The 27038-nt window shown below is 46.5% G+C and overlaps 1 protein-coding gene across 1 annotated transcript; it reads right to left on the minus strand.

Moving 5' to 3' along the window:
* Positions 1-2606: 2606 nt before the first annotated feature.
* On the minus strand, positions 2607-26765 carry LOC118363468 (GDNF family receptor alpha-4-like). The gene is made up of 8 exons (XM_035744356.2): positions 26312-26765; positions 14339-14620; positions 13366-13443; positions 12797-13148; positions 12589-12698; positions 12186-12320; positions 11845-11981; positions 2607-8798 (listed from the first exon to the last, which is right to left on the minus strand). The coding sequence occupies exons 1-8, from the start codon at positions 26349-26351 to the stop codon at positions 8604-8606; spliced, it is 1329 nt and encodes a 442-aa protein (XP_035600249.1). The 5' UTR covers positions 26352-26765; the 3' UTR covers positions 2607-8603.
* Between the last annotated feature and the right edge of the window lie 273 nt (positions 26766-27038).

Consider the following 27038-nt stretch of genomic DNA (forward strand, 5'->3'; position numbering starts at 1 on the left):
AGAGAGAGAGAGAGAGAGAGAGAGACAGAGAGAGAGAGAGAGAGAGAGAGAGAGAGAGAGAGTGAGAGAGAGAGAGACAGACAGAGACAGACAGAGAGAGAGACAGACAGAGACAGAGAGACAGAGACAGACAGACAGACAGACAGACAGACAGACAGACAGACAGACAGACAGACAGACAGACAGACAGACAGACAGACAGACAGACAGACAGACAGACAGAGAGAGAGAGAGATGCGGATGTGATCGATGGAGGTAGAGAGGGAGAGAGAGATAAAAAGGCAGATTGAGAGAGTGATACGGGCTCAGAGAAAGGGAGGTGTAGACAGAGGGAGGGAGGGGAAAGAAAGAGAGAAGGACTGAGGGAGAGCGGGAAGGAGAAGACTCTTTAAGTACCGTGAGGGGTGCTAGTCAAAATGTTGTGCCGCCACACCTGGGATGTGAAAGCCGCTGACGCCACTAAAACAAATGACAGACCATAAATAATATGTCAGAAGCACCTTGGGTTATTAACAGAGCGAGCAGCGTGGCAGCCAGCGAGGCATAGCCAGGCCAGACAACACACACTGCTGCTCTGTCCCTTACCAACACCATCTCCAAACACACCACACACACACAGCACCTGGAGGGAGAGAGGGAAAGAAGGAGATGGACAGAGAGAATGTGGCAGAACATCCAGGAGAGGGCTATTGAGAAAGAGAGGAGTGGGGGATTAGGTGGAAGAGAGGATGACAGGATAGGAGCTGTAGTTAAATAGAAGAACAGAGGATGACAGGATAGGAGCTGTAGTTAAATAGAAGAACAGAGGATGACAGGATAGGAGCTGTAGTTAAATAGAAGTAGAGAGGATCAGGTGAAGGTGATGGTAGAAGATGCAGGTGGAGGAATAGAAGAGAGGAAGCGAGGGATGAGAGATAGAGAGGTAATGAGGGGGACAGGAGATAGACGAACAAGAGCAGCACTCATTAAGAATAAAGGCTCCATTAGTCAGCAAACTGTCCGTGTGAGTGTGTGTGTGCTTCCTAAGTATAATGAAGGGACATAAAGTGATGCCACAATGATAGGTAGTGGACACACACATGCACGCACACATGCACACATGCACTCCCAAACGTGCACACACATATGCGCACACTCCTGGATCTAACTGCAGCAATTCGCACTCACTAACTACATATTGATACGGCAAACAGCGCAGACCCATGGTCTGAACGCTGATGAAAGACAAATGAGTTTGTTTTTGTGTGTGTGTGTGTGTGTGTGTGTGTGTGTGTGTGTGTGTGTGTGTGTGTGTGTGTGTGCGTGCGTGCGTGCGTGCGTGCGTGCGTGTGTGTGTGTGCCCAGAGAGTCAATGGGTATGTGTTCACTTCACAGCAGCCAGCCAAGAAGCCAGGGAACACAAAACCACAATGATAACGCGCAAAGATTAACGATCTGTACTCCAACAATAATATGCATATAGATGGGCCCTGCATGCATCCTGAGAGAAATCGATAAGGAAGATCATATTCTGCAGATGTATAATTTACTGTGACATACAGAATGCACAACCACAGCACCGGGAAACTCCTGCAAACACCCTGCAGCTCAGCACTCCAAACATTAGTGCAGTTTGGTAGATTTCAGCCAGTGGTTTGTGCAGGTGGATGGAGATAAATAGCTCAGGTGTGAATACACAGATCCTGATAGCTGGAGAGTCCCACAGCGTGTGTGTTGTAATGCAGTGTGTAATGCAGCATGTCTTCGTCTTATTAGGCTGTTTAACCCTTGTGACCCTCTAATGTTACAGGATGCAGTCTGGGGAGAGTGGAGAGGGAATCTCATCACTCCCAATGCAAGCCATTTAGACGGAGTAGAATGAGTCATTCTGTGCCACCCAGAGACAGACGCTATCTCTCCATCCATTTCTGAATGAAATCCATCCTTATCGGCCTGGCTATTCAGAGCCACCCCAATCTCTGACTGCAGTCTCAGCTATTCAGGGAGGACATGTCTCTCCGTTCCAAAACGACAGAGACAAACAGAGAGAGAACTAGAGACAGGGTGGGAGAGAGCTGGAGAAAGGAGAAAGCTAGAATGTGTGTGTGAGAGAGAGAGAGAGAGAGGATAGCGATAGAGAGCTAGAGGGAGAGAGAGCTAGAGAGAGAGAGAGAGAGGAGGATAGCGATAGAGAGCTAGTGGGAGAGAGAGCTAGAGAGAGAGAGAGGAGGATAGCGATAGAGAGCTAGAGGGAGAGAGAGCTAGAGAGAGAGAGAGAGAGGAGGATAGCGATAGAGAGCTAGAGGGAGAGAGAGCTAGAGAGAGAGAGGAGGATAGCGATAGAGAGCTAGAGGGAGAGAGAGAGAGAGAGAGGAGGATAGCGATAGAGAGCTAGAGGGAGAGAGAGCTAGAGAGTGTGGACTAAACTGAAAAGTAAGGAAGCACAGAAAGAAACTGTGTGTGTGCACTGGTTGGATTCATACAGACAGTCAGTATCACAATGCAGTTTATTTACTGCCTATATAAGGATGACAGACGCTTGCTTTTAAAGCTGATCTGGAGTCAGATATGAGTTGAGTTTTCTCCTCCCCCCCACCCCCACCGATGCCTGTGCAGTTCCGAGTAGGGTTTTTAACCAGCATTGATCTGATTAGGCTGCAGTCTTCCTTTGTTATCATCAGGGTCGTAAATGTTTAAGGAGCATTAGGAAGCACAAACGAGGTGGACGGAGGAGGGCTTAATGCTTAAATGACCATTACTGGATACCTCTCTCTCCATTTACAGATTAAAAGCTTTACTGGGTCTCCTGCTCCTCCATCTCTCTCCGTCTGAACACTCATCTGTCTGAACGGACTCAGGAGGAAAAGTTTGTTGGGTTCCCCAGGGAGGACGGAGGATAAGGTAGAGAGAAAGGCATAGAGAGAGAGAGTAAACAAGGCCTTTAGTCTGTGCCAACGTGCACCCACACACACACACACACACACACACGAGCCATGTAATGCCAATGTGCACCACTCTAATTACAGGTCCTGTCTGTCACAGACTAGAACCCTTTCTCTTACTGACAGACGGATAGAGTCACGACAAACCAGCCCCTTTAGTCTGTGCCAACGTGCACCACACACACACACACACACACACACAGCCCGTGGGCAGAGTGGTCACGGAGGAACAGAGAGCAGGAGACCTATTCGTTTTGATTAGACACAGTGGGAGAGAAACCTGTCTGATTATTTAATAGGTCTGTGATTGGGGCTCCTCTGACTCACAGACAGTGTATATTTGTGTATCTGTATGTGTCAGTGTTAGTGTGTTGTGCGCGTCAGTGTGTGCGGTTTAGCTGACAAACGTCACCAATGTGGCCGGAAGGCTTGCGTTGTTATGATTCTGAGCCGTCGGATAGCTCGCAACAATGACAAGAAGCTGGCATGTGGGGAATCATGTGGGACTCGTTTCAGCTCGTTGCATCTTGTTATTGATACCATGTCTTGTTTTGAGGGGTTTTGACTGATGCCATGCCTATGCTAAGATGGCATAAAATGACTAGCTTAGCTACCTTACAACTGTAAAATGTATTTGAGAGACAACAAGTGCTCATTGTGCAAATGTAGTTATGTTTTCAATAAACATTTGGAGAGGGGAAATATAGTTTACACGTTGTCAACAAATCAAAGCCAACGCCGTCTGTTCTGCCCGACAGTTGCACAAGCCTCAGTTTTGTTGCTAAACAACCAACCCCCTCTATGTGACCACAGTGTTTGGTAGTTTTGTAGTCGCTCTTCAATGCTTTAATAATGCACTGGAGAATGTACTATTGAGGAGAACTGAGACAAAGCAGAAATACATCACAGTGATTTCATTAACCACACACTGACAAAGGCCATTGAACCTGATGTAGTGTTTCAATCATCGTCATCATCATCATCATCACTGCCACAACACAGTATCACCATGTCAGAACTAGGACAGAGAGTTGGATGCATGTGAAGTTCATCTACAGGCCTTTTTATATGTGCCCATTAAATGCAGTCCACTGTTGAGGGAGGCACATTGGATAAGTGCCATCTCTGTTATTCAAATGCCTTTTCTTGACTTGCTCATGTACATGGTCTAGTACATGAGCATTCAACTCTGACCCCACGAGATGATAATTCACTGCTCCCAGCTGGCATCCTAGGTCTAAATCGGTCCCTGGTTCGAGGGGAAGGATGAAAAAAGCAGTGGGAACTGGCTTTCAGGTTCCACATTTCAATTTGATACTCTAGTCAGTGCATTCACAACAGTTCCAGGAAGAGAACGGAAGAAAACGGAAGATCATATATATATTTTTTTTATTATATTCATGTACACAGTGGAGGTGTGTGTCTGAACTGCAGAGAGAGGAAAAGCACATAACACAACCTGATCCAGACACTGTGCAGGGTGTGTAGAGGAGGAGTCAGAACAGAACCTGTTCTGATGGGTAGGGGGGAGAAAGCTGGCCCTCTCCTGTGGTACACAGACATGCTTAAAGGGAGCAGGGTGAAGAGAATCAGTGTATTAGCATCACGATTTGTTTTCGTATTCTTGAACACCAGCAGAACAGTTCAGTGATCCTGAATGGTCGTTCCTGTCACTTTCCATTGTCCAATCGGCACATAAAAGATAGTGGCGGAAAAGTCTCGCAGCCTGACTAGGAAGAGAGATCGGTCCACTCAGCGTTGCAGCGTTCAGGAGAGCGAGAGAGGGGGGAAAAAAAGCCTTTCATCATCATATTGTTGCTGCGCAGAGTAGTCAGGCAGTTCAGTTCTGCCTGCTCATGAATGCGTGTCTCATTTGCAGTCCCAGCGTGCGTCCTCTCCCCTCCTGAATACCCATCAGCCCATTGGGCCAGCTACCTGCAGGAGGCAAGGCCCACCGGGCGGAAAAATGCTAAAAAGGGCTGCTTCACCTCTGGAGGTGCTGGGATAGAAAACATCTGATCATTATTCAGCACCATTTAGCATTATTTAGCGCTTCAGCAAACAGAGGCAGAGACAAAGCATCACCAGGGATACACAGACAGACAGACAGACAGTGCTGAGTACAGATGCAGCATGAAAACACTGTAACCATTGAGCATCCTCTGACCTGACAAGAGTCATCCCTATGTCCAAGACACGAACACATCCACACTAAGTCATCCTGATGGCCGCTACACACTCAATACAACATGACATTGTTGGTGGTAATTACTTAATGAGTATGCAGTACAGTACTGTCAATCAAAGATGGGTGATTATTGAAGGTGATTATGAACGTGAAAGCAGGGCAGGGTGGGTATAGAGCATAGAAAACTGGTTGTTCACACACAGAAACACTTTACACAGAAACGCTTCACACAGAAATGCGTCACACAAGGAACGCTGAGCCTATGCATGAATACAATCAACGAATGCGTGTGTCACGGGTGTGGCGTTAAAGGAGGAGTTTAGGAAGGGTCGTTCTCAAACAAGCCTTTCTGCTTTTTGTTTCTGCTGTTAATTGTTTTAAACTAACAGAAACTCTTGGAATGCTGCTCTGTCCTCCTCCACCGTGTGTCTTCCTGTAGCAGCAGAGCTGTGGCGGATTTTTGCGAGGCTGTGCTACAGTAGAGAGATGATGCTTTAGGACCCAGGGAGTGCGAAATAGATCAAGAAGGGTAAGCCAAGCTACAGCACTAATACTGATACAAGCCCGCAGGCCATGTCAGCTCTCACTCTCTCTTCCTCTCCGTCTCTCATTCTCCCCCTCCGCGTTCCTCCCTTCATCTCTCCCTGTACACGTTTCTTACGGAGTGTGTGTCGCGTGTGTCATTCTAGTTCCTTGTGTCCCTTTCTGTTTGTGTTTTTCTTGCTTTGTTTTTATTTCACTGACTGTCTCTCCGCAGTGAACAGTATAACTAAGCCATGGTGCTGCTAACATTCCTGTGTCAGGCCAATGATGAATTACAATGCTCAGGTCCATGGCAATCAGACACCAATGAACTGATATTTAACTGAGTGTGTGTGTGTGTGCGTATGTGTGTGAGTGTGTGTGTGTGTGTGTGTGTGCGTGCGTGCCTATGTGTGTGTGTGAGTGTTTATGATAGAGCTGTATTACAAGCGAACAAGAACGGTAAAATAATCCCTTCAGCTACCCTCCTACTCTATGTCAGTTGATTTAACGCATGGCTTCTCAACTTATTTATTTCAGTGATATTGATGTAAATGATTGGTATCCTTTTCTCCTCCCCTTCTCCATCTCTCAGTCTGTCTGTTGGCAGTGGCGAGGTGTCAGCAGACGACAAACGGCCGCGACAACAATTAAAAAATAACAACAGGCCTCGTAAAGACCCCACACAGGCCTGACAGGCACATCAATCTACCACCTATTCTCCTCCCTGCTCTCAATTAACCCCAGAAGGAGATCTGTGAGCGGCTAGCTGACCTTGGTTTTCATGATGCTCATGTTCCACGGAATGGAAGCATAGATCTTCATGTAAGCATGTTCCCCTTTCCTTTAGAAAAGAATGACTGACTGACAGACAATATGTGTAAGGGACTGTTGTTCAGGTGGACAGTTGGTGTATGTGTGGGGGGGGTTATAATTTGATATTAGGGCCTGGGGAGTGATGCAAGATGCATACTGCAGACCTTCCATCACTTCAGCCCCTCCCTAACCCCACAACCCCCCACCCCCACCCCTCCTTTCTTTGTCCACCACCATCTCCAACCCCTCCGGATGGAAGTTAATTTTACACGTTCCACAGAAATAGAGGAGACAAAAAAAAAACATTAGTGTCAGCAAAAGATTTATAAGACAGAGGAAATATAGGGCCAGCGATTCTCCGCGGTATGTTTGTGCTCGAGGGTCTCTCTCTCTGTCTGGTTCACTCTTTTTCTCTCTCCCTCTATCGCTCCTCGCCAACGATTTTCCCCCCAGAGCTCACCAGAATATGACGGTCTCAATTCAATCTAACTCGCATTGCAGTATTTCCGCAGTAGCTTTTTCCAATGATCAAGTTAACTGACAGATTGATCTTTGGTACTGAATAAAAACCCACAACTACTACCATGGCAACCCCTCTCACAGGTATGCTTTCACTTTTCATAATTAGAAATGTGTGGGAACGGGATGAATATTGTGAACATAAGACACTGGTGGGTTTGAATGAATTCCAGCCAAAGAGTTCACACCAGATCACATTATCTCAATTGAAACAAGTAAAAAGTGCAGAGTAAATGGACGATACACGAGAAACTCACTCCCTCTTTATCCCTTGTCTTCTGTTGCTCTCTCTGTTTCTCTCTCTCTCTCTCTCTCTCTGTTTCTCTCTCTCTCTGTTTCTCTCTCTGTTTCTTTCTCTCTCTCTCTCTGTTTCCTTCTCTCTCCCTCTTTGTCTCATTCTCTCTCTCTCTCTGTTTCTTTCTCTCTCTCTCTCTGTTTCCTTCTCTCTCCCTCTGTCTCATTCTCTCTCTCTGTCTGTTTCTTTCTCCCTCTCTCTCTATTTCCTTCTCTCTCCTTCTCTGCCTGCGAGTGTCAACCCCAGACGGGCGTCCACACCTACTGAGAAGATATTTGATTTTTTATTACTCATATTGTTTCCGTTTTTTTTGATGATGCTGTTTTATTTGTATTTCTGCAGCTGGTTTTTCTCCCAGGCCTGTGCTGAGTCATTTAGACACAAATAGAGCAATAAACCAAAAGCGCTTGCATTATGAACACCTGCTCTTTGCGTGACAGACTCACCAGGTGAATCCGGGTGAAAGCTATGATCCCTTATGGATGTCACTCGTTAAATCCACTTCAATCAGTGCAGATGAAGGGGAGGAGACGGGTTGAAGAAGGATTTCTACGCCTTGAAACAATTGAGCCATGGATTGTGTATGTGTGCCATTCAGAGGGTGAATGGGCAAGACGAAAGATGCAAGTGCCTTTGAGGCGCACGGGCTTGTGTCAGGAACTGCAACGCTGCTGGGTTTTCATGCTCAACGGTTTCCCGTGTGTATCAAGAATGGTTCACCACCCAAAGGACATCAAGCCAACTTGATATAACTGTGGGAAGCACAGGAGTCAACATGGGCCAGCATCCCGGTGGAACGCTTTCGACACCTTCAAGAGTCCATGCCCCAACGAATTGAGGCTGTTCTGAGGGCAACTCAATATTAGGAAGGTGTTCCTAATGTTTGGTATACTCAGTGTACATTCCTTCCTAACACTGACTGTAAGCACTTCTCCATCACTGGAGAGTACAGAGCAGAGGTATGAATGGACAGAGTGAAGCTTGGATATACTAAAGCGCCATCGGACTCAAGGTAACCTGTCACGTCTTCACCAAAGGAGGAAATTACTCACATATCATATATCAAGTCACTCAGTTTTATAACCCCCCTCTGTCACTGTGGAGTTGGTTCACCTCTATGTCTGTCATACACAAAAAGTCTCCATCGGGCAAAACCATCACCTGACAGTGGGAGGTGAAGCAAAAAAAAGAAACCAGACTGTACAAGACTGTCTCAAAAGGAAGAGAGAAGGAAGGAAGCAATAAACACTAGAGGTCCTTCATCTTCTCTTATTTTCTCCCTCCTCTCTCTCTCTGTGCCTTTCTCAGAGTCTCTGTCTGTGTGCAAGGGCCCCGCCCCTCCTTACCCCCAGCTCAGAGAGGCAGACAGTAGCAGAAGGAGCAGCAGCAGGGAGGGAGGGGGGGCTGAGGACAGACGGGGGGACACCCCCCCACCCCCAGAACCCAGATTGGACACCGTGGCCTTCTCAGCATAGAGAGGGATCACGTCAAACTGACCCCCCTCCTCCTCTTCCTCCTCTTCCTCACTCTGCTCCACCTGAGATAGAGAGAGATATATATATTGTTAGAGGAGAGGAAGAGAGAATGAGATGAGGGATGAGAGAGAGAGAGAGAGAGAGAGAGAGAGAGAGAGAGAGAGAGAGAGAGAGAGAGAGAGAGAGAGAGAGAGAGAGAGAGAGAGAGAGAGAGAGAGAGAGAGAGAGAGAGAATGGAGCGAGGGATTACAATGTGGAACACGGAGACGAGGGAGAGAGAGAGCGAGAGCAAAGAGGGGAGAGAGAGAGCGAGAGAGAGACAGATGGGCATACATAAATTAATACTGATGAAGTCTGATTGATGCACGGCCTCTTGCGAACACCTTCATCTAATCCTCTCAGAGAGAGAGATGAGGGAGAGGGAGGGAGACAGAGAGAAAGAGAGAGATTAAGAGATGTAGAAAACATGAGGGAGAGAGAGAATTGAGGAGAGGGAAAGAGAGAAAGGGAGACAGACAGCCAATGAGAGAGAGAGGGACAAGAGCGAGAGCGAGAGAGAGAGCAAGAGAGAGAGAGAGAGAGAGAGAGAGAGCAAGAGAGAGAGAGAGCGAGAGCAAGAGAGAGCGAGAGCAAGAGAGAGAGAGCGAGAGTATTGGAATCCCCCTGGTCTAGCTCGCAGCTCAGATAATCTCTAGCTGTGTTGAGCATGCGGGGAGCAGAGGAGACATAAAGCGCTTCACTGTCATTCTGTTCAATGGACCAGACAGGGTTTAGCAGTCAGCCACCAGCGGTCACTCCTGTGGTCAATGGTCATTCCAGCAGCCTGTTGTCACTGCAGTGGTCAATGGCCAGAGTTCTAGAGGTGTGTACTAGGTTGAACATTCGGTACTTGATGGTTAGTGTTCAGTCAGGTGGTCAGTGTCTAATCGAACGGTCAGTCAGTGGTCAGTCCATCTGTTTGTGGTCAAGCTGGCAGTGGTCAGTCCATCTGTTTGTGGTCAAGCTGGCATTGTTCAGTGCGGGGTTAAGCTGGCCTGGAAGTGGTCAGTGCTGGGTGGAGTGGTATTTTACTTTGCTTTATTTGATTGCCAGTTGTGTGATTAGTGTTTGGAGGAGCAATGCATGTTTCTGAGTGATGGGAATTCAGCTAAAATGGTGAGTCGTTCAAAGTGTTGAGCAATGTTGAATAGTGTTCAGTAATGTAAGGTAGTATTGGGTAGTGTTGAGTAATGTTATGTAGTATTGGGTAATGTTAGGTGGTATTGGGTAATCTCAAGTTATGTTAGGTAATGTTGGGTAGAGTTGAGTATTATTAGGTAATATTGGCCAATGTCGAGTAATGGCAGGTTGTATTGGTAATGTCGAGCAATGTTAGGTAGTATTGGTAATGTTGAGCAATGTTGTGTAGTATTGGGTAATGTTAGGTGGCATTGGGTAATGGCAGGTTATGTTAGGTAATATTGGGTAATGTCGAGTAATGTTAGGTAGTATTGGTAATGTCGAGTAATGTTAGGTAGTATTGTTAATGTTGAGCAATGTTAGGTAGTATTGGGTAATGTTAGGTGGCATTGGTTAATGGCAGGTTATGTTAGGTAATATTGGGTAGTGTCAAGTAATGTCAGGTAGTACTGGGTAATGTTAGGTGGTATTGGTTAATGTCAGGTTATGTAAGGTAATATTGGGTAATGTTAGGTCATGTTGGGTAGAGTTGAGTAATGTTAGGTAGTATTGAGTAATGTTAAATGGTATTGGGTAATGTTGACTAATATTAGGTAGTATTGGGTAATGTTAAGTAATGCTAGGTAAATTGGGTAATGTTGAGTAAAGTTAGGTAGTATTGTGGGTGGGTGGGGTTATATCCTGCCTGTTTGGCCCTGTCCGGGGATATCGTCGGACGGGGCCACAGAGTTTCCTGACCCCTCCTGTCTCAGTCTCCAATATTTGTGCTGCAGTAGTTATGTGTCGTGGGGCTAGGGTCAGTCTGTTATATCTGGAGTATTTATTCTGTCTTATCCGGTGTCCTGTGTGAATTTACGTATGTTCTCTCTAATTCTCTCTCTTTCTTTCTCTCTCTCTCTCTCTTTCTCTCCCCCTCGGAGAATCTGAGCCCTAGGACCATGCCTCAGGACTACCTGGCCTGATGACTCCTTGCTGTCCCCAGTCCACCTGGCCGTGCTGCTGCTCCAGTCTCAACTGTTCTGCCTACGGCTATGGAACCCTGACCTGTTCACCGGACGTGCTACCTATCCCAGACCTGCTGTTTTCAACTCTCTAGAGACAGCAGGAGCGATAGAGATACTCTGAATGATCGGCTATGAAAAGCCAACTGACATTTACTCCTGAGGTGCTGACCTGTTGAACCCTCGACAACAACTGTGATTATTTGAACATCTTGGCCATGTTCTGTTATAATCTCCACCCGGCACAGCCGGAGGAGGACTGGCCACCCCTCATAGCCTGGTTCCTCTCTAGGTTTCTTCCTGGGTTCTGGCCTTTCTTGGGAATATTTCCTAGCCACCGTGCTTCTACACCTGCATTGCTTGCTGTTTGGGGTTTTAGGCTGGGTTTCTGTGCAGCTCTTTGTGACATCAGCTGATGTAAGAAGAGCTTTATAAATACATTTGATTGAAATTGGATATTGCACAATGTTAAGCAATGTTAGGCAGTATTGAGTAATGTTAGATAGTATTGGGTAATGTTGAGTAATGCAAAGTAGTATTGGGTAATGTTGAGTAATATTAGGTAATGTTGAGGAAATGTTAGGTAGTATTGGGTAATGTTGAAAAATATTGGGTAATGTTGAGAAATGTTAGGTAGTATTGGGTAATGTTGAGAAATGTTAAGTCGTGTTGGGTAATGTTGAGTATTATTACGTAGTATTGGGTAATATTGAGTAACGTTAGGTAGTATTGGATAATGTTGAGTACTGTTAGGTAGTATTGGGTAATGTTGAGTAATATTAGGTAATGTTGAGAAATGTTAGGTAGTATTGGGTAATGTTGAGTATTATTACGTAGTATTGGGTAATATTGAGTAATGTTAGGTAGTATTGGGTAATGTTGAGTAATGTTAGGTTAGCATTGGGTAATGTTGAGTAGTAGTACTCACAGCGTTGTTGCTGAGCTCATCCTGGGCGTTGTTGCTGAGTTTGTTCTGCTGGTCCAGGGGGGAGGGGCGAGGGGAAGGGGGAAGAATGCTCTCCACTGGCCGGGGGGGGGAGCTACCCATGGTACTTATGGAGTTCTCTGTGAGACGGACAGATAGACACAGCACATTACATATTGTGTGTGTGTGTGCATGTTCACATGAGTGCATGAGAGCGAGTGTAGCTGACCATGTGACAGATTGATGGATTGAAGTGTCAAGTAGTAAATGAATTGCTTGCCGTATGAAAATTGCATTGATTGGTTAGATGGTTAATTGACAGGTAGGTGGATGTATAGACTCACCCAGACAGACGTTATTGGTGAACATGTTCTGGATCTTCAGGCAGTTCTTCCATTGGTTGCCACTGCCCTCACAATTGCACCACAGGGCCACGTCCATAGTGCTGTTGCTAAGGTAGTTGGGGGTCATGATGGTGCCTGGAGGAGGGGGTCAAAGGTTACAGAGGTCAACTCCTGCTGCAAAAGGTCAAGTCGTACCGCTGGCCATCTGACACCCCACTCACCCACCCCTGACATGACCCGATAACACCCTCGTCATCTTTATCACTCTCTAGTGATCCACCCAAATCTATATCCTAGAATACTCTTTATTCTCTCCGACTCTCTCCTCCCTCATCTCAGCCCTCTCCATCCTTCATATATCTGCATCGCTCGTTCTCCTATAGCCTCATCTCATCTCTCTTACCGATGAGTCCGGCGTAGGATTTGAGGCACACTGTTCCACTATCTCTGAAACAGCCCGAGGGGGAGTGGCCGGAGGACTGGCAGTTATGCTGGAAATCAGCCAGTCTGGACCTGAGACAGACACACAAACACACACGTACACATATGAAAATGTGAGCGCTTATAAGAGACAAATGTGTTTATGTGTGCGTACATGTTGTGTGTCTGACCTGCAGAGTTGGTCCCTCGTGCAGGAGCTCTGCAGATGCAGACAGTTGGGCTGTTCCCCGTCTCTCTCCTGGTAGGAACAGGAAGGGACGATGGTCTTCCTGCGTCTCTCCCCACACAGTTTGTCAGTACAGGGGCAGAACAACAACCCCAGGCTGTACTCCCCTGGGACACGCTCCAGGAAGCGCCGCAGCGCCCGGTGGCACTTCTGCCTGTTGCAGTGTTCCGAGCCTGGGACGCGCTTAGTGCAGGCCAGGACGTACTCAGACCTCAAGGACCCGCATTTCTCATACAGACCACAGTCCTGGGCTGCCTTCAGACACGCGTTCTGTCCATCTAGAGGAAGAGAGGAGGCTGAGAGAGAGAGGGGAATGGGGAAAGATAGAGAGGAGGAGAGATATAGAGAGGAAGAGGAGAGCGAGGGAGATAGATAGAGGAGAGAAAGTAGACATCTGGTCACTTGAGGGCTGTGTAGATGAGTTGATTGATTGGGTTTTGTAGTGTATTGATATATTGAACAGGAGTGCCTGAGGGTTTTAATGTAATGGGGGGGGATTGTGTCTTTGACTACCTGCGGCCACTATGGAGGCCATGTGAGACATTTCCACTGACGAGTCATCATAGGGAGACGCCTCCAAGTCCTCATAACCTACATGATCACAGAGGAGAACATCACATTACAACCTCATCATGACAACATCGGAGACAACGTTATATCACAACCCCAACACCATGATATCGCATTGTAACCTAACCATGACACGCAGGAGAGATCACCACATAATCTATGCATCCCTAATCGCATCATAATCTCCCAACACCACAGGAGACTGAATCACATGATAACAGAACACGCAGGGAAACATCACATTATAACAGGGACTCGAATCAGACAACCACCATTTCATTATATTCACACAGCTTCTGCCAACATCATAATAACACCTACTCTTAAAATCTATCATGGATATATTTACTTAATAATAGGCATGTTGTTCCAGATTTGAAATAATCACATGGGTGTGGGTACAACCTAAATATACATATCTTATTCTGTTCATATGTAAATCCCGGTCATTATTTTTCATAATGACATGGTAGGGGAGTGCACTCACTCTGTTGTGTTAGAGTAGTGTGTAATTACCATATGCATGGTGACTAACAGGGCATGGGGAATAACTCCATTAGCTGTCATTCACCCTCATCGATGTGCGGACGGAATAGCACCCTATTCCCTACGTAGTGCACTACTTTTGACCAGGGCCCATAGGGAATAGGGTGCCCACTATGTAGGGGAGAGAGTGCCATTTAGGACGCAGCCAGACGAGTGCCCGTGCTTTGACAGTAGCATCACACGGTGGATGTAGGTTCGGGTCACAGAGGACGGCTAAGGGTCCGACCTAGTCGTGGCCAAATGGTGAGTCAAGAACCAGTGGTGCTAGAAATCTATAGTGAATCCTTACTTCTACAAGCTAGTAACAAACATACACATTTATGTCACACACACACAAACACACACTTTTCCCTTTTTCACACACACTCACTCTGCAGGATCCTGACACTCCAGTAGACTCGGAGGCAGTGCTCCTCTCTGCGTGCGCCGCGCTGACACTTGCAGGCCAACAGGGGGGGGTAGTGCAGGGCGCTCAGGGCCTCCAGGCACCCTATCCTGGCCTTGCTCCCCTGCGGAGCCACCTCCTCCTCAGACACACAGTACCGCAAGGTGCTGTACAGCTCCTTGCACTGGGGATCTGCTTCACACCCACTCTCTGCCTCCACACAGTCCATAATGCCCGGGGGGAGGGGCGGCAAGGAGGTGACCACATCTAGAGGGGGGAGACAGAGAGGGGAAGGGGAGGGGGAGAATGGTCAGCCATCTCTACATTCAAAGACTCAATCATGAACACTCTTACTAACACTTGTAAGGCTGCTTCACGTGATGCGTTGTCTCTACCTTCTTGCCCTTTGTCATGTTGTGTTGCTACCGTGTTGCTGTCATGTGTTGCTACCATGTTGTGTTGTTGTCTTAGGTCTGTCTTTATGTAGTGTTGTGGTGCCTCTCTTGTCGTGCTGTGTGTTTTGTCCGTTCTTTTTTAGGTTTAATCCCAGCCCCCGTCCCGGCAGGAGGGCTTTTGCCTCTTGGTAGGCCGTCATTGTAAAAAATAATTTGTTCCTAACTGACTTGCCTAGTTCAATAAAGGTTGAATAAAATGTTTTAAAAAGCCATATTATACGGATGACATTGTAAATGGTCCTCACAATATGGCAGCCGGGGAACCCACTACAGAATGTTGCTTTGGAAAGGGAATGTCCATTCTACAAATATATTTCTCAAATACCATATCCAGGCTGTATCACATCCGGCCGCGATTGGGAGTCACATAGGGCGGCGCACAATTGGCCCAGCGTCGTCCGGGTTTGGCAGGGTTAGGCCGTCATTGTAAATAAGAATTTGTTCTGAACTGACTTGCCTCGTTAAATAAAGGTTACATTTTTTTTTTTAAATCACTCTGTGCTACAATGTATTTGTCTTCTGGGTGAATGCACTGACATTGAATATGAAAAGTCAGTACTGTCCTCCTATATAGTTCATTTGCTTGGATGTGAAGGAATTTTCATTGAGTGAATCTAAATGTATTGTGATGAGTGTTCCATATTGTGTGGAGAAAAGCCAGAGCTTACCCAGCACGAGGCTTCATATTTGGAAAATACTTCATATTTTACCCCCAAAAATGTTCTGCATTATATTTTTCGCTGCTCTCCACTTTAATTTGTAAGCCAAAAGCAAAATGCTCCCTTGGTAAAAATTCAATGGCTCACGCACAGACCTACACACACACACACACACACACACATGCCCTGAGAGAGACCTTTTTGCGTCTGGTTTATGCTGTGGGGGAGACTGAGGGGCGGAGCCTATCATAACTACAAAACACAACACCACACACATCCACAGGAGGGGGAAGAGCAATCTGTCTGTGACACACGCACACAGACACCCTGCCACACACGCACACTAGATGAATGAAGTGGTTGAGAGAGCAAAAAGAGATTAATATTCAACAGAGCAGCAAATGTAAATCGAATATAATGAGTTTCATGAAATAGACTACCCGAGACACTAGGCACAGCATAGATCAACGGGAGAATGCAAATCGACTAAATAATGTACAGTGAGGTGCTTGTACCCTTAAACACCAGAGCACCAACTACAAAAATGAATGACCCAGGTCACTTAAAAACCTGGAAGCTCATCAGACTTCCCCCTAAACCAGTCACGTGTTGCCATAGACATATCAGGCGAATCACTCACTGTCACATGACGTCACATTGACCTCATCACCTTTCAAAAGGAGAAGCTGAGGGCCAGTATGTATGTGGTTTATAAGACATTATAAATGCTCATACACATGTTTACAGCCAAGTTATAAAGCATTACACCTATAAGGTTTAAGTAAAGTGTTCCCGTTTTACTTGTAACTGATCCTGGGCCAGTTCTGATGAGTTGTGCGTTAATGGGGCGGCAGGGTAGCCTAGTGGTTAGAGCTTTGGACTTGTAACTGGAAGGTTGCAAGTTCATACCCCCGAGCTGACATGGTACAAATCTGTCGTTCTGCTCCTGAACAGGTTGTTAACACACTGTTCCCAGGCCGTCATTGAAAATAACAATTTGTTCTTAACTGACTTGCCTAGTTAAATAAAGGTCAATTTTATATTTTTTTTATGGTTAGGGATAGGTCACGAATTGGGAGAGCTGGCTCTAGATCAGTGGTTATGGGTGGAGTGCAGTGTTATCCCAGAGTTCAGTTCAAGGAGCAGTTAGGTGTGATGTCATGCAGTCCCCATGGGTACAGCAGAATGGGCATATGACAGGCTTCCAGTGAAGATATACACATACACACCAAATCTCCCAGCCAAGGAGACAAAACCCATACACACCAAATCTCCCAGCCAAGGAGACAAAACCCATACACACCAAATCTCCCAGCCAAGGAGACAAAACCCATACACACCAAATCTCCCAGCCAAGGAGACAAAACCCATACACACCAAATCTCCCAGCCAAGGAGACAAAACCCATACACACCAAATCTCCCAGCCAAGGAGACAAAACCCATACACACCAAATCTCCCAGCCAAGGAGACAAAACCCATACACACCAAATCTCCCAGCCAAGGAGACAAAACCCGTACACACCAAATCTCCCAGCCAAGGAGACAAAACCCATACACACCATCTGTTGCTCCTGGGTTTGAGATTCCAAATCCTTGTTCTCAACAAACACACAAACGTTGCCCTAGTCTCTCTCTCTCTCTCAATTCAATTTCAATTAAAGGGCTTTATTGGCATGGCAAACATTTACATTGCCAAAGCAAGTGAAATAGATAATAAACAAAAGTGAAATAAACAATGAAAAAATGTACAGTAAACATTACACTTACAAAAGTTCCATAAGAATAAAGACATTTCAAATGTCATATTATATATATTTATAATATATATAATATGACATTTGAAATGTCTTTATTCTTATGGAACTTTTGTAAGTGTAATGTTTAAGTGTAATATATATATATATATTTAGTGTTGTAGTTAAAGTACGAATGGGAAAATAAATAAACATAAATATAGGTTGTATTTACAATGGTGTTTGTTCTTCACTGGTTGCCATTTTCTTGTAGCAACAGGTCACAAATCTTGCTGCTGTGATGGCACACTGGTATTTCAGCCAGTAGATATGGGAGTTTATCAAAATTTGTTTTCATTTTGAATTCTTTATGCGTGTGTGTAATCTAAGGGAAATATGTGTCTCTATCATGGTCGTACATTTGGCGGGAGGTTAGGAAGTGGAGCTCAGTTTCCACCTCATTTTGTGGGCAGTGAGCACATAGCCTGTCTTCTCTTGAGAGCCAGGTCTGCCTTCGGCGGCCTTTCTCAATATCAAGGCTATGCTCACTGAGTCTGTACATAGTCAAAGATTTCCTTAATTTTGGGTCAGTCACAGTGGTCTCTCTCTCTCTCCCCCTCTCTCTCCCTCTCTCTCTCTCTCTCTCCCTCTCTTTCTCTCCCCCTCTCTTGCTCTCTCTCTCTCTCTCCCTCTCTATCTATCTCTATCTCCCTCCCTCTCTCTCTCTATCTATCGCTCTCTCCCTCCCTCTCTCTCTCAAACCCCCTGAAACATATGACTAATAAAACGTCAAACGTGAAACACACACCGACCTTGTCTGTCCCTATCTGAACACACAATCCATATTCCAAACAAAATGTTTTATCAACCCTATCATCACATCTGTACACTATGTATACAGCGCTTTTGGAATGTATTCAGGTGTGCCTTCATTACTTTAAGACATGAAGGTCAGTCAATCTGGAGAATGTCAAGAACAAGAACTGGTCTTATAGGCACTTTAGTATTGCCAGCCTAATCTCAGGAGTTGATAGGCTTGAAGTCATAAACAGCACTGTGCATCAAACAATGCTAAGAGCTGCTGGCAAACGCAGTAAAGTGCTGTTTGAATGGATGCTTACGAGCCTAATGCTGCCTACCACCGCTCAGTCAGACTGCTCTATCAAATATCAAATCATAGACTTAATTATAATATAATAAACACAGAAATACGAGCCTTTGGTCATTAATATGGTCAAATCCGGAAACTATAATTTAGGGAAAAAAACCACCGTTATTATTTCAGTGAAATACGGAACCGTTCCGTATTTTATCGAACGGGTGGCAACCCTAAGTCTAAATATTGCTGTTACATTGCACAACCTTCAATGCTATGTCATAATTATGTACAATTCTGGCAAATTAGTTCGCAACGAGCCATTGTTGCACATACCCTGATTCTGCTTGCACTGAACGCAAGAAGTGACACAATTTCCCTAGTTAATATTGCCTGCTGACATTAATTTCTTTTAACTAAATATGCAGGTTAAAAATGATTGATTTTAAGAAAGGCATTGATGTTTATGGTTGGGTACATTTGTGCAACGATTGTGCTTTTTCGCGAATGCGCTTTTGTTAAACCATCACCCGTTTGGTGAAGTTGAGGTAGGCCGTGATTCGATGATAAATTATTAGGCAACTGTCACGTTCTGACCTTTATTTTCTGTGTTTTGTGTTTAGTTAGTATGGTCAGGGCGTGAGTTGGGTGGGCAGTCTATGTTTGTTTGTCTAGGTTTTGGGAATTTCTATGTTTCGGCCTAGTATGGTTCTCAATCAGAGGCAGGTGTCATTAGTTGTCTCTGATTGAGAATCATACTTAGGTGGCCTGGGTTTCACTGTGTGTTTGTGGGTGATTGTTTCCTGTCTCTGTGTGTGCACCAGATAGGACTGTAATTAGAGTTTTCACATTTCTTGTTTTGTTAGTTTGTTCATGTGTACCTCAAAGCATTAAAAAGTACCATGGAAAATTACCACGCCGCGTATTGGTCCTCTGATCCGTTTCGCCTCTCCTCTTCGGAAGAAGAGGAGGAAACTCGTTACAGAATCACCCACCACAATCGGACCAAGCGGCGTGGTAAAGGACAGCGACGACAGCAGCAGCAGCATCAACAACAGAGGCCACCATCACAGGACTCCTGGACATGGGAGCAGATATTGAACGGAGAGGGACCCTGGGCACGGGCTGGGGAAAATCGCAGCCCCAAAGCAGAGCTGGAGGCAGTGAAAGCTGATCGGCGGCAATATGAGGAGCCAGCACGGCAGTGCGACAGGTACGAGAGGCAGCCCCAAATTTTTTTTTTTGGGGGCACACGAGGGTGGTACTAAGCCAGGTAGCAGACCTGAGCTCACTCCTCGTGCTTATTATGAGCAGCGCATTACTGGTCAGGCACCGTGTTATGCGGTTGAGCGCACGGTGTCGCCAGTGCGTGTCCATAGCCCGGTGCGCTATAGGGCAGCCCCGAGAGTGCCATGCGAGTGTGGGCATTGAGCCAGGGCGTATGGTGCCTGCTCAGCGGGTCTGGTCGCCGGTACGCAGTCTTGGTCCAGGTTATCCTGCGCCGGCTCTGCGTGCTGTGTCTCCGGGCGCTGGGAGGGTGCAGTGCGTCCTCTGCCTGCGCTCCGCTCGTACCGGGCAACTGTGGGAGTGGAGCCTAGGGGAGAGGTGCGTGTAGTAAGCACTAGATCTCCCGTGCTTACCCACAGCCCGGTTCAACCTGTGCCTGCACTCTTGAGGGTCCGGGCTCGAGTAGTTGTCCAGCCTGGGGAAGTGGTGCCAGGTTGCGCACCAGAGCTCCAGTGCTCCCCCACAGCCCGGTCTTTCAGGCTCCTCCTAACACCAAGCCTCCTGAAAGTCTCCCCAGCCTGGTAGTTCCTGTGGCAGCCCCACGCACCAGGCTGTCTCTCAGTCTCCTCCCTGCAGGTGCTCCCGCCTGTCCGGCGCTGCTGCTGGAGCCTCCCGCCTGTCCGGCGCCGCTGCCGGAGCCTCCCGCCTGTCCGGAGCCTCCCGCCTGTCCGGCGCCGCTGCCGGAGCCTCCCGCCTGTCCGGCGCCGCTGCCGGAGCCTCCCGCCTGTCCGGCGTCGCGTCCGGAGCCTCCCGCCTGTCCGGCGCCGCTGCGGAGCCTCCCGCCTGTCCGGCGCCGCTGCCGGAGCCTCCCGCCTGTCCGGCGCCGCTGCGGAGCCTCCCGCCTGTCCGGAGCCTCCCGCCTGTCCGGCGCCGCTGCCGGAGCCTCCCGCCTGTCCGGCGCCGCTGCCGGAGCCTCCCGCCTGTCCGGCGCCGCTGCGGAGCCTCCCGCCTGTCCGGCGCTGCTGCCGGAGCGTCCCGCCTGTCCGGCGCCGCTGCTGGAGCGTCCCGCCTGTCTGGCGCCGCTGCCGGAGCGTCCCGCCTGTCTGGCGCCGCTGCCGGAGCGTCCCTCCTGTCCGGCGCCGCTGCTGGAGCGTCCCGCCTGTCCGGCGCCGCTGCCTCCTGCAGCAGCTCCACGCACCAGGCTGTCTCTCTGTCTCCTCTCTGCAGGTGCTCCCGCCTGTCCGGCGCCGTTGCCGGAGCGTCCCGCCTGTCCGGCGCCGCTGCCGGAGCCTCCCGCCTGTCCGGCGCCGCTGCCGGAGCGTCCCGCCTGTCCGGCGCCACTGCCGGAGCCTCCCGCCTGTCCGGCGCCGCTGCCGGAGCCCCTCAGCCCAGAGGCGCCAGAGCCCCTCAGCCCAGAGGCGCCAGAGCCCCTCAGCCCAGAGGCGCCAGAGCCCCTCAGCCCAGAGGCGCCAGAGCCCCTCAGCCCAGAAGCGCCAGAGCCCCTGTCCCTCTGTCCAGAGCCCCTGTCCCTCTGTCCAGAGCTTCTGCCCCTCTGTCCCGAGCTGCCCCTCTGTCCAGTGGGGTCATTGAGAGGGGTTGCCATGGTGAGAAAGCCACGGAGGCGGACAAAGACAATGGTGAAGTGGGGTCCGCGTCCCGCGCCAGAACCGCCACCGCGGACAGATGCCCACCCAGACCCTCCCCTATAGGTCAAGGTTTTGCGGCCGGAGTCCGCACCTTTGGGGGTACTGTCACGTTCTGACCTTTATTTTCTGTGTTTTGTGTTTAGTTAGTATGGTCAGGGCGTGAGTTGGGTGGGCAGTCTATGTTTGTTTGTCTAGGTTTTGGGAATTTCTATGTTTCGGCCTAGTATGGTTCTCAATCAGAGGCAGGTGTCATTAGTTGTCTCTGATTGAGAATCATACTTAGGTGGCCTGGGTTTCACTGTGTGTTTGTGGGTGATTGTTTCCTGTCTCTGTGTGTGCACCAGATAGGACTGTAATTAGAGTTTTCACATTTCTTGTTTTGTTAGTTTGTTCATGTGTACCTCAAAGCATTAAAAAGTACCATGGAAAATTACCACGCCGCGTATTGGTCCTCTGATCCGTTTCGCCTCTCCTCTTCGGAAGAAGAGGAGGAAACTCGTTACAGCAACGCATTGATAATATGCAACGCAGGACAAGCTAGTTACCCCCGTAATATCATCAACCATGTGTAGTTAAGTAGTGATTATGTGAAGATTGATAGTTTTTATAAGATAAGTTTAATGCTAGCTAGCAACTTACCTTGGCTCCTTGCAGCCACCAGGTCCTTTTGATGCTGCACTCGTGTAACAGGTGGTCAGCCTGCCAAGCAGACCATGCCGATCAATCGGTTGACCTCTAAAAGAAACCACTACTAAAGGACACCAATAATAAGAAGAGACTTGCTATGGCCAAGAAACACGAGCAATGGACATTAGACCGGTGAAAATTTGTTCTCTGGTCTGGAGTCCAAATTGGAGTTTTCTGGTTCCAACCGTCGTGTCTTTCTGAGACGCGGTGTAGGTGAACGGATGATCTCTGCATGTGTATTTCCCACCTTAAAGCATGGAGGAGGAGGTGTTATGCTGTGGGGGTGCTTTGATGGTGATACTGTCTGTGATTTATTTAGAATTCAAGGCATACTTAAACAGCATGCCTACCACAGAATTCTGCAACGATACGCAATTCCATCTGGTTTGGGCTTAGTGGGACTATCATTTGTTTTTCAACAGGACAATGACCCAACATACACCTCCAGGCTGTGTAAGGGCTATTTGACCAAGAAGGAGAGTGACGGAGTGCTGCATCAGATGAGCTGGCCTCCACAATCCCCAGACCTCAACCCAATTGAGATGGTTTGGGATGAGTCGGACTGCAGAGTGAAGGAAAAGCAGCCCAAAAGTGCTCAGCATATGTGGGAAGTCCTTCAAGACTGTTTGAAAAGCATTCCAGGTGATGATGGTTGAGAGAATGCCAAGAGTGTTCAAAGCTGTCATCAAGGCAAAGGGTGGCTATTTGAAGAATCTCAAATATAAAATATATTTTGATTTGTTTAACTCTTCTTTGGTTACTACATGAATCCATGTGTTATTTCATAGTTGTGATGTCTTCACTATTATTCTACAATGTACAAAATAGTAAAAAAAATAAAGAAAAACCTTTGGATGAGTAGATGTTCTAAAACGTTTGACTGGTAGTGTATATACATTTGTAAAAATGTCTAAAAACCTGTTTTTGTTTTGTCATTATGAGGTATTGTGTGGAAATTGATAAGGGAAAAAAAAACGTAATCCATTTTAGAATAAGGCTTTAATGTAACAAAATGTTGAAAAGTTGAAAAAGTCAAGGGGTCTGAATACTTTGCGAATGCACCGTACCTTTTTCATGCATGTTTTTTTATTTCCCTTGTCGTCATCCCTCTTCGTGAGGAAATCATAATGGAGTTTACAGTTTCGTCTAGGTTGTTCCAAATGATTTCAATCATTTTCTGATTTGAGCGAAACCATTCATACATGTTTTCCCATGGTGGAAGTAGTCAGCAAGTGACTTTTTGGACCTGATTGTGTCTTCACCACTGAAAAAGATAAACTGCTCAGTTTGATATCATTTGAAAGCAGGTTTGTCAAACTATTCTAGGATTTCTTAAAAAAATGTTTGAATGAAATAAAATGAATGTAAATTATCTAAAAATGTGTAAACTCCCCCCAAAAATATCATTTTCAGAAATGTTGTACTTTAGACCCTATTTTACATAATCGGAGGTGTTTGTGTTGTGCCCAACATTGGTTGAGACACTGCATAGTCTTGAATACAGGGTGGGTGTCATTTCAACCATAGAAATGGAACTCATAGAATGGACCTATCTCTTCAGACCCCTGCAATTGAGCTGGTACACCACTGACATTTAAATTGAATTGAAACTTTAACTTCCGATTACTACCAGAAACATGTCCACAGGTCCACCCACTGTTGAAAGTTAACTTGGGAATGTCTATTCTATTATCTATAGTTCTGTGATTTCAGTAGGTTTCCTACGGAAGATAGATAGTTTAATTTATAACAATGAATATTCCCACTCAAGTCAACATTCTACGATGTGTGGAACTGCAACCATCCATGTGCTACCATATGAAAGTTGAAATTTTAACATTATAGTACATTTATAAACCAAAACATGACACCCATGCAGTATTCTGGGTGGGGCGGCAGGTAGCCTAGCAGTTAGAGCGTTGGACTAGTACCCAAAAGGTTGCAAGATCAAATCCCTGAGCTGATAAGTTAAAAATATGTTGTTCTGCCCCTGAACAAGGCAGTTAACCACTATTCCTGTCGTTGAAAATAAGAATTTGTTCTTAAATGACTTGCTTAGTTAAATGAAGGTAAAATGTACAAAAAATTCTATATGATAAACTGGGTGATTCCAGCCTTAAATGCTGATTGGCTGACAGCTGTGGTATGACAACAATGTATTGTTACTGCTCTAATTACATAGGTAAGTTTATAATAGCAATAAGGCACCTCGGGAGCTTGTGATATATGGCCAATATTCCACGGCTAAGGGTAGTGTTCAGGCACTCTGCGTTGCATCGTGGGTAAGAACAGCTCTTTGCCGTGGACTATTTGCATTGTTGCCCCCACCCCAACCCCTCTTTTACGCTGCTGCTACTCTCTGTATATCATATATGCATAGTCACTTTAACTATACATTCATGTACATACTACCTCAATTATCCCAACTAGCCAGTGCCCCCGCACATTGGCTACCCGGACTATCTGCATTGTGTCCCGCCACCCACCACCCGCCAACCCCTCTTTTACGCTACTGCTACCCTCTGTTTATCATATATGCATAGTCACTTTAACCATACCTACAAGTACATACTACCTCAATTAGACAGACTAACCGGTGCCTGTATATAAGCCTCAATACTGTTATAGCCTCACCACTGTTTTTTTTCACTGTATTTTTACTGTTGTACTTATCTATTGTTCAACTAATACATATTTTTTAATAAAAAATTGCACTGTTGGTTAGGGCCTGTAAGTAAGCATTTCACTGCAAGGCCTGTTGTATTCAGTGCATGTGACAAATAAACTTTGATTAGATTTGATATTGGCCATATATCTTACCCCCTCAGGCCTTATTGCTTAAGTAAGCTGTACCTCAACCAATGACGGGCTCAACACAAAAACAACCCAGATGACGTAAAATACAGTCTGAGCTACAATATATCTGAACATTATTTTTTCAATTATTTACACGTTTGTAGATAACTAACTTTAAAGCTTAAAAAAATATTGTTTTTATGAAGATTTGTATTTATTTATATAAATCATAAAGCAATTTGACAACCCTGTTTGTAGGCTTTCAAATTTGATCAAACTGAACCGTTAATCTTTTTTCAGTGATGAAAACATGTCTCATGGTATGGTGGGATATGCAAAATGGGTCAACTTTGAGCACCTCTATCTCCTGAATGTGTTGGTATTCAGGTCCAAAGGGTTACTTTCTGACCACTTCCACCATGGACAAACATGTATGGAAGGTTCAAATCAAAAGGGGTGCAGTGAGAAAGTGATTCAAATCATATGGAACCTCTTTATGACCTTTTCCAAAGCCCTGCTGTTCAAACCCCAGCCTCCCGCTATGCGGTAAAATCCCCTCCGAAGGAAATATCAGGTGGGCTGGAGTCTGGGCCTAATACACTTTGGAACACCTGTCACCACCGGAGTGTGTGACACGAGATGGGCGCGCGCCCCGGGAGGCAGTCAACACATAGTGCGCGACCCCGCCGTGTGGCGCCCAGTCCCGGTGTCTGTCTCCGCGGCTATTCAAACACACCTGGACGCGCATCTGGCCACAAGCACCTGCGTGCCGATAAGACGTCAACCTCGATTCCGCTGTTTGCACACCGGTGTCGGTTGAATGCGCTTCCTCATTGAACAACAACTTTACAATTTATTCTGATGTGCGGTTGGAGGTGAGGTGAATTTGTATTCAGATTTTTTTTAAATCAAGAGACCTGTAAGCCACAAAGGTGTTCGCGTTAATCAAAAGACGCTCACTCGGGACGAGGGAGAAAAAGACACCGCGCTGATATACGATGCGACCCTTGTCGACTAGGCCTACACCAGCACATCAAACACACAATAATTAACTCGGCTAATAAATAAAACTGTCGATCCGTGGGAGAATTATGCGTGCAGCCTATGCCTTAGTCGGCAACAACTCACAGAGGGAGCGGCGGCGGCTTGGGGATGCCAACTTCCGAATATCCAAAAATAGTGGTTGTACAAGAGATCATCAACCTTTGCCCAACGTCTGGAATGGAAATGTCTTAAGTATTTCCCGTAATCAGATCACAAAGTTGAAATTCAAGTCGTTTCCATTTGTTTCCTAAAGTCTCTAATTTCATCAAATATTCCTGCTGTCATAAAGGTTTTATTAAAAGCAGCCTAGATTCAAGGAATACAATCCTTGCAAAGAGTACATTTATTTGGAAAATTAGAAGCCATGCCTGTATCCAAAGCTCACTGAAAACGCTCATTTGAGCCATGAATGTAAAATGTTCAATCAAAGAACTGGCGTTGTGGGCAATTAGCCTTATTACGTCTTCACACTTTAAATACGATATTAGTAAGGTGTCACGATTGCCGATACAATCATATTGCTAAAAAAGTGATTTTAAGGCTAGATAATAGGCTCGAATGACTGACGACAAAAATGGATGTAACCCCATTGGATACCTTCCTGCATCTTACCTTGTATGAAGATGCTGAGCAGTATTCCGAGGAACAACATCTCCGTTATGGGGCGGGAAGAAGCACCGGGACACGGAAAGGGAGATGGAATTTGGACTTCGTGCGTTTGCTCCGCCACGGCTCTATTCGCCCGCACACGACCCGCGTCACTCCGCTCAACGTTACATCCAGCGGGAGTCACGCTCCACGGTTCTGGGTACGTGTTGCTGGTGTATAGTCCTGTATAACGATTAATTCCTTAGATTACACTGGTTGAGAAAACAGCTAACATAGTTTGACTGTCACCACCGCCAAAGTGCGCAGCGTGTAGCGCGTGCACCGATAGACTGAACACAATTAACCAAGACTCCCAAATACAGCTGTGGAACATCAGGTTACTCTGCATCCATAGATAGTGTCAAAATTAGAGAATATTTTTCTAATGCCATTTCTCTCTCCGCAGTGGCACTAGAGGAGCCCGTCTACATGCTGCCGGACACGTCGGGAGACCATGAGGATGACAGATGCAGTGCAGTTGGGTTATTAACCGGCGGTCCCTCCTCCTCGCGCTCGTCCGTTCACTGTGCGACAGTGGGTTAAATGCCATACACAGCTGCGTCCTGATGATTGGCTCAGAAGAAGAAGTTCTCAGATGCGACGACGGGGGGGACATATAGTAAGGGGTGTACCAGGCTATATTAAGTCTGGACATATTCGAGTATCCTCATAGTTTCAAACTAAATAGGAT

Source organism: Oncorhynchus keta, chromosome 30 (genome assembly GCF_023373465.1).
Source record: "Oncorhynchus keta strain PuntledgeMale-10-30-2019 chromosome 30, Oket_V2, whole genome shotgun sequence".
NCBI classification, from domain to species: Eukaryota; Metazoa; Chordata; class Actinopteri; order Salmoniformes; family Salmonidae; genus Oncorhynchus; species Oncorhynchus keta.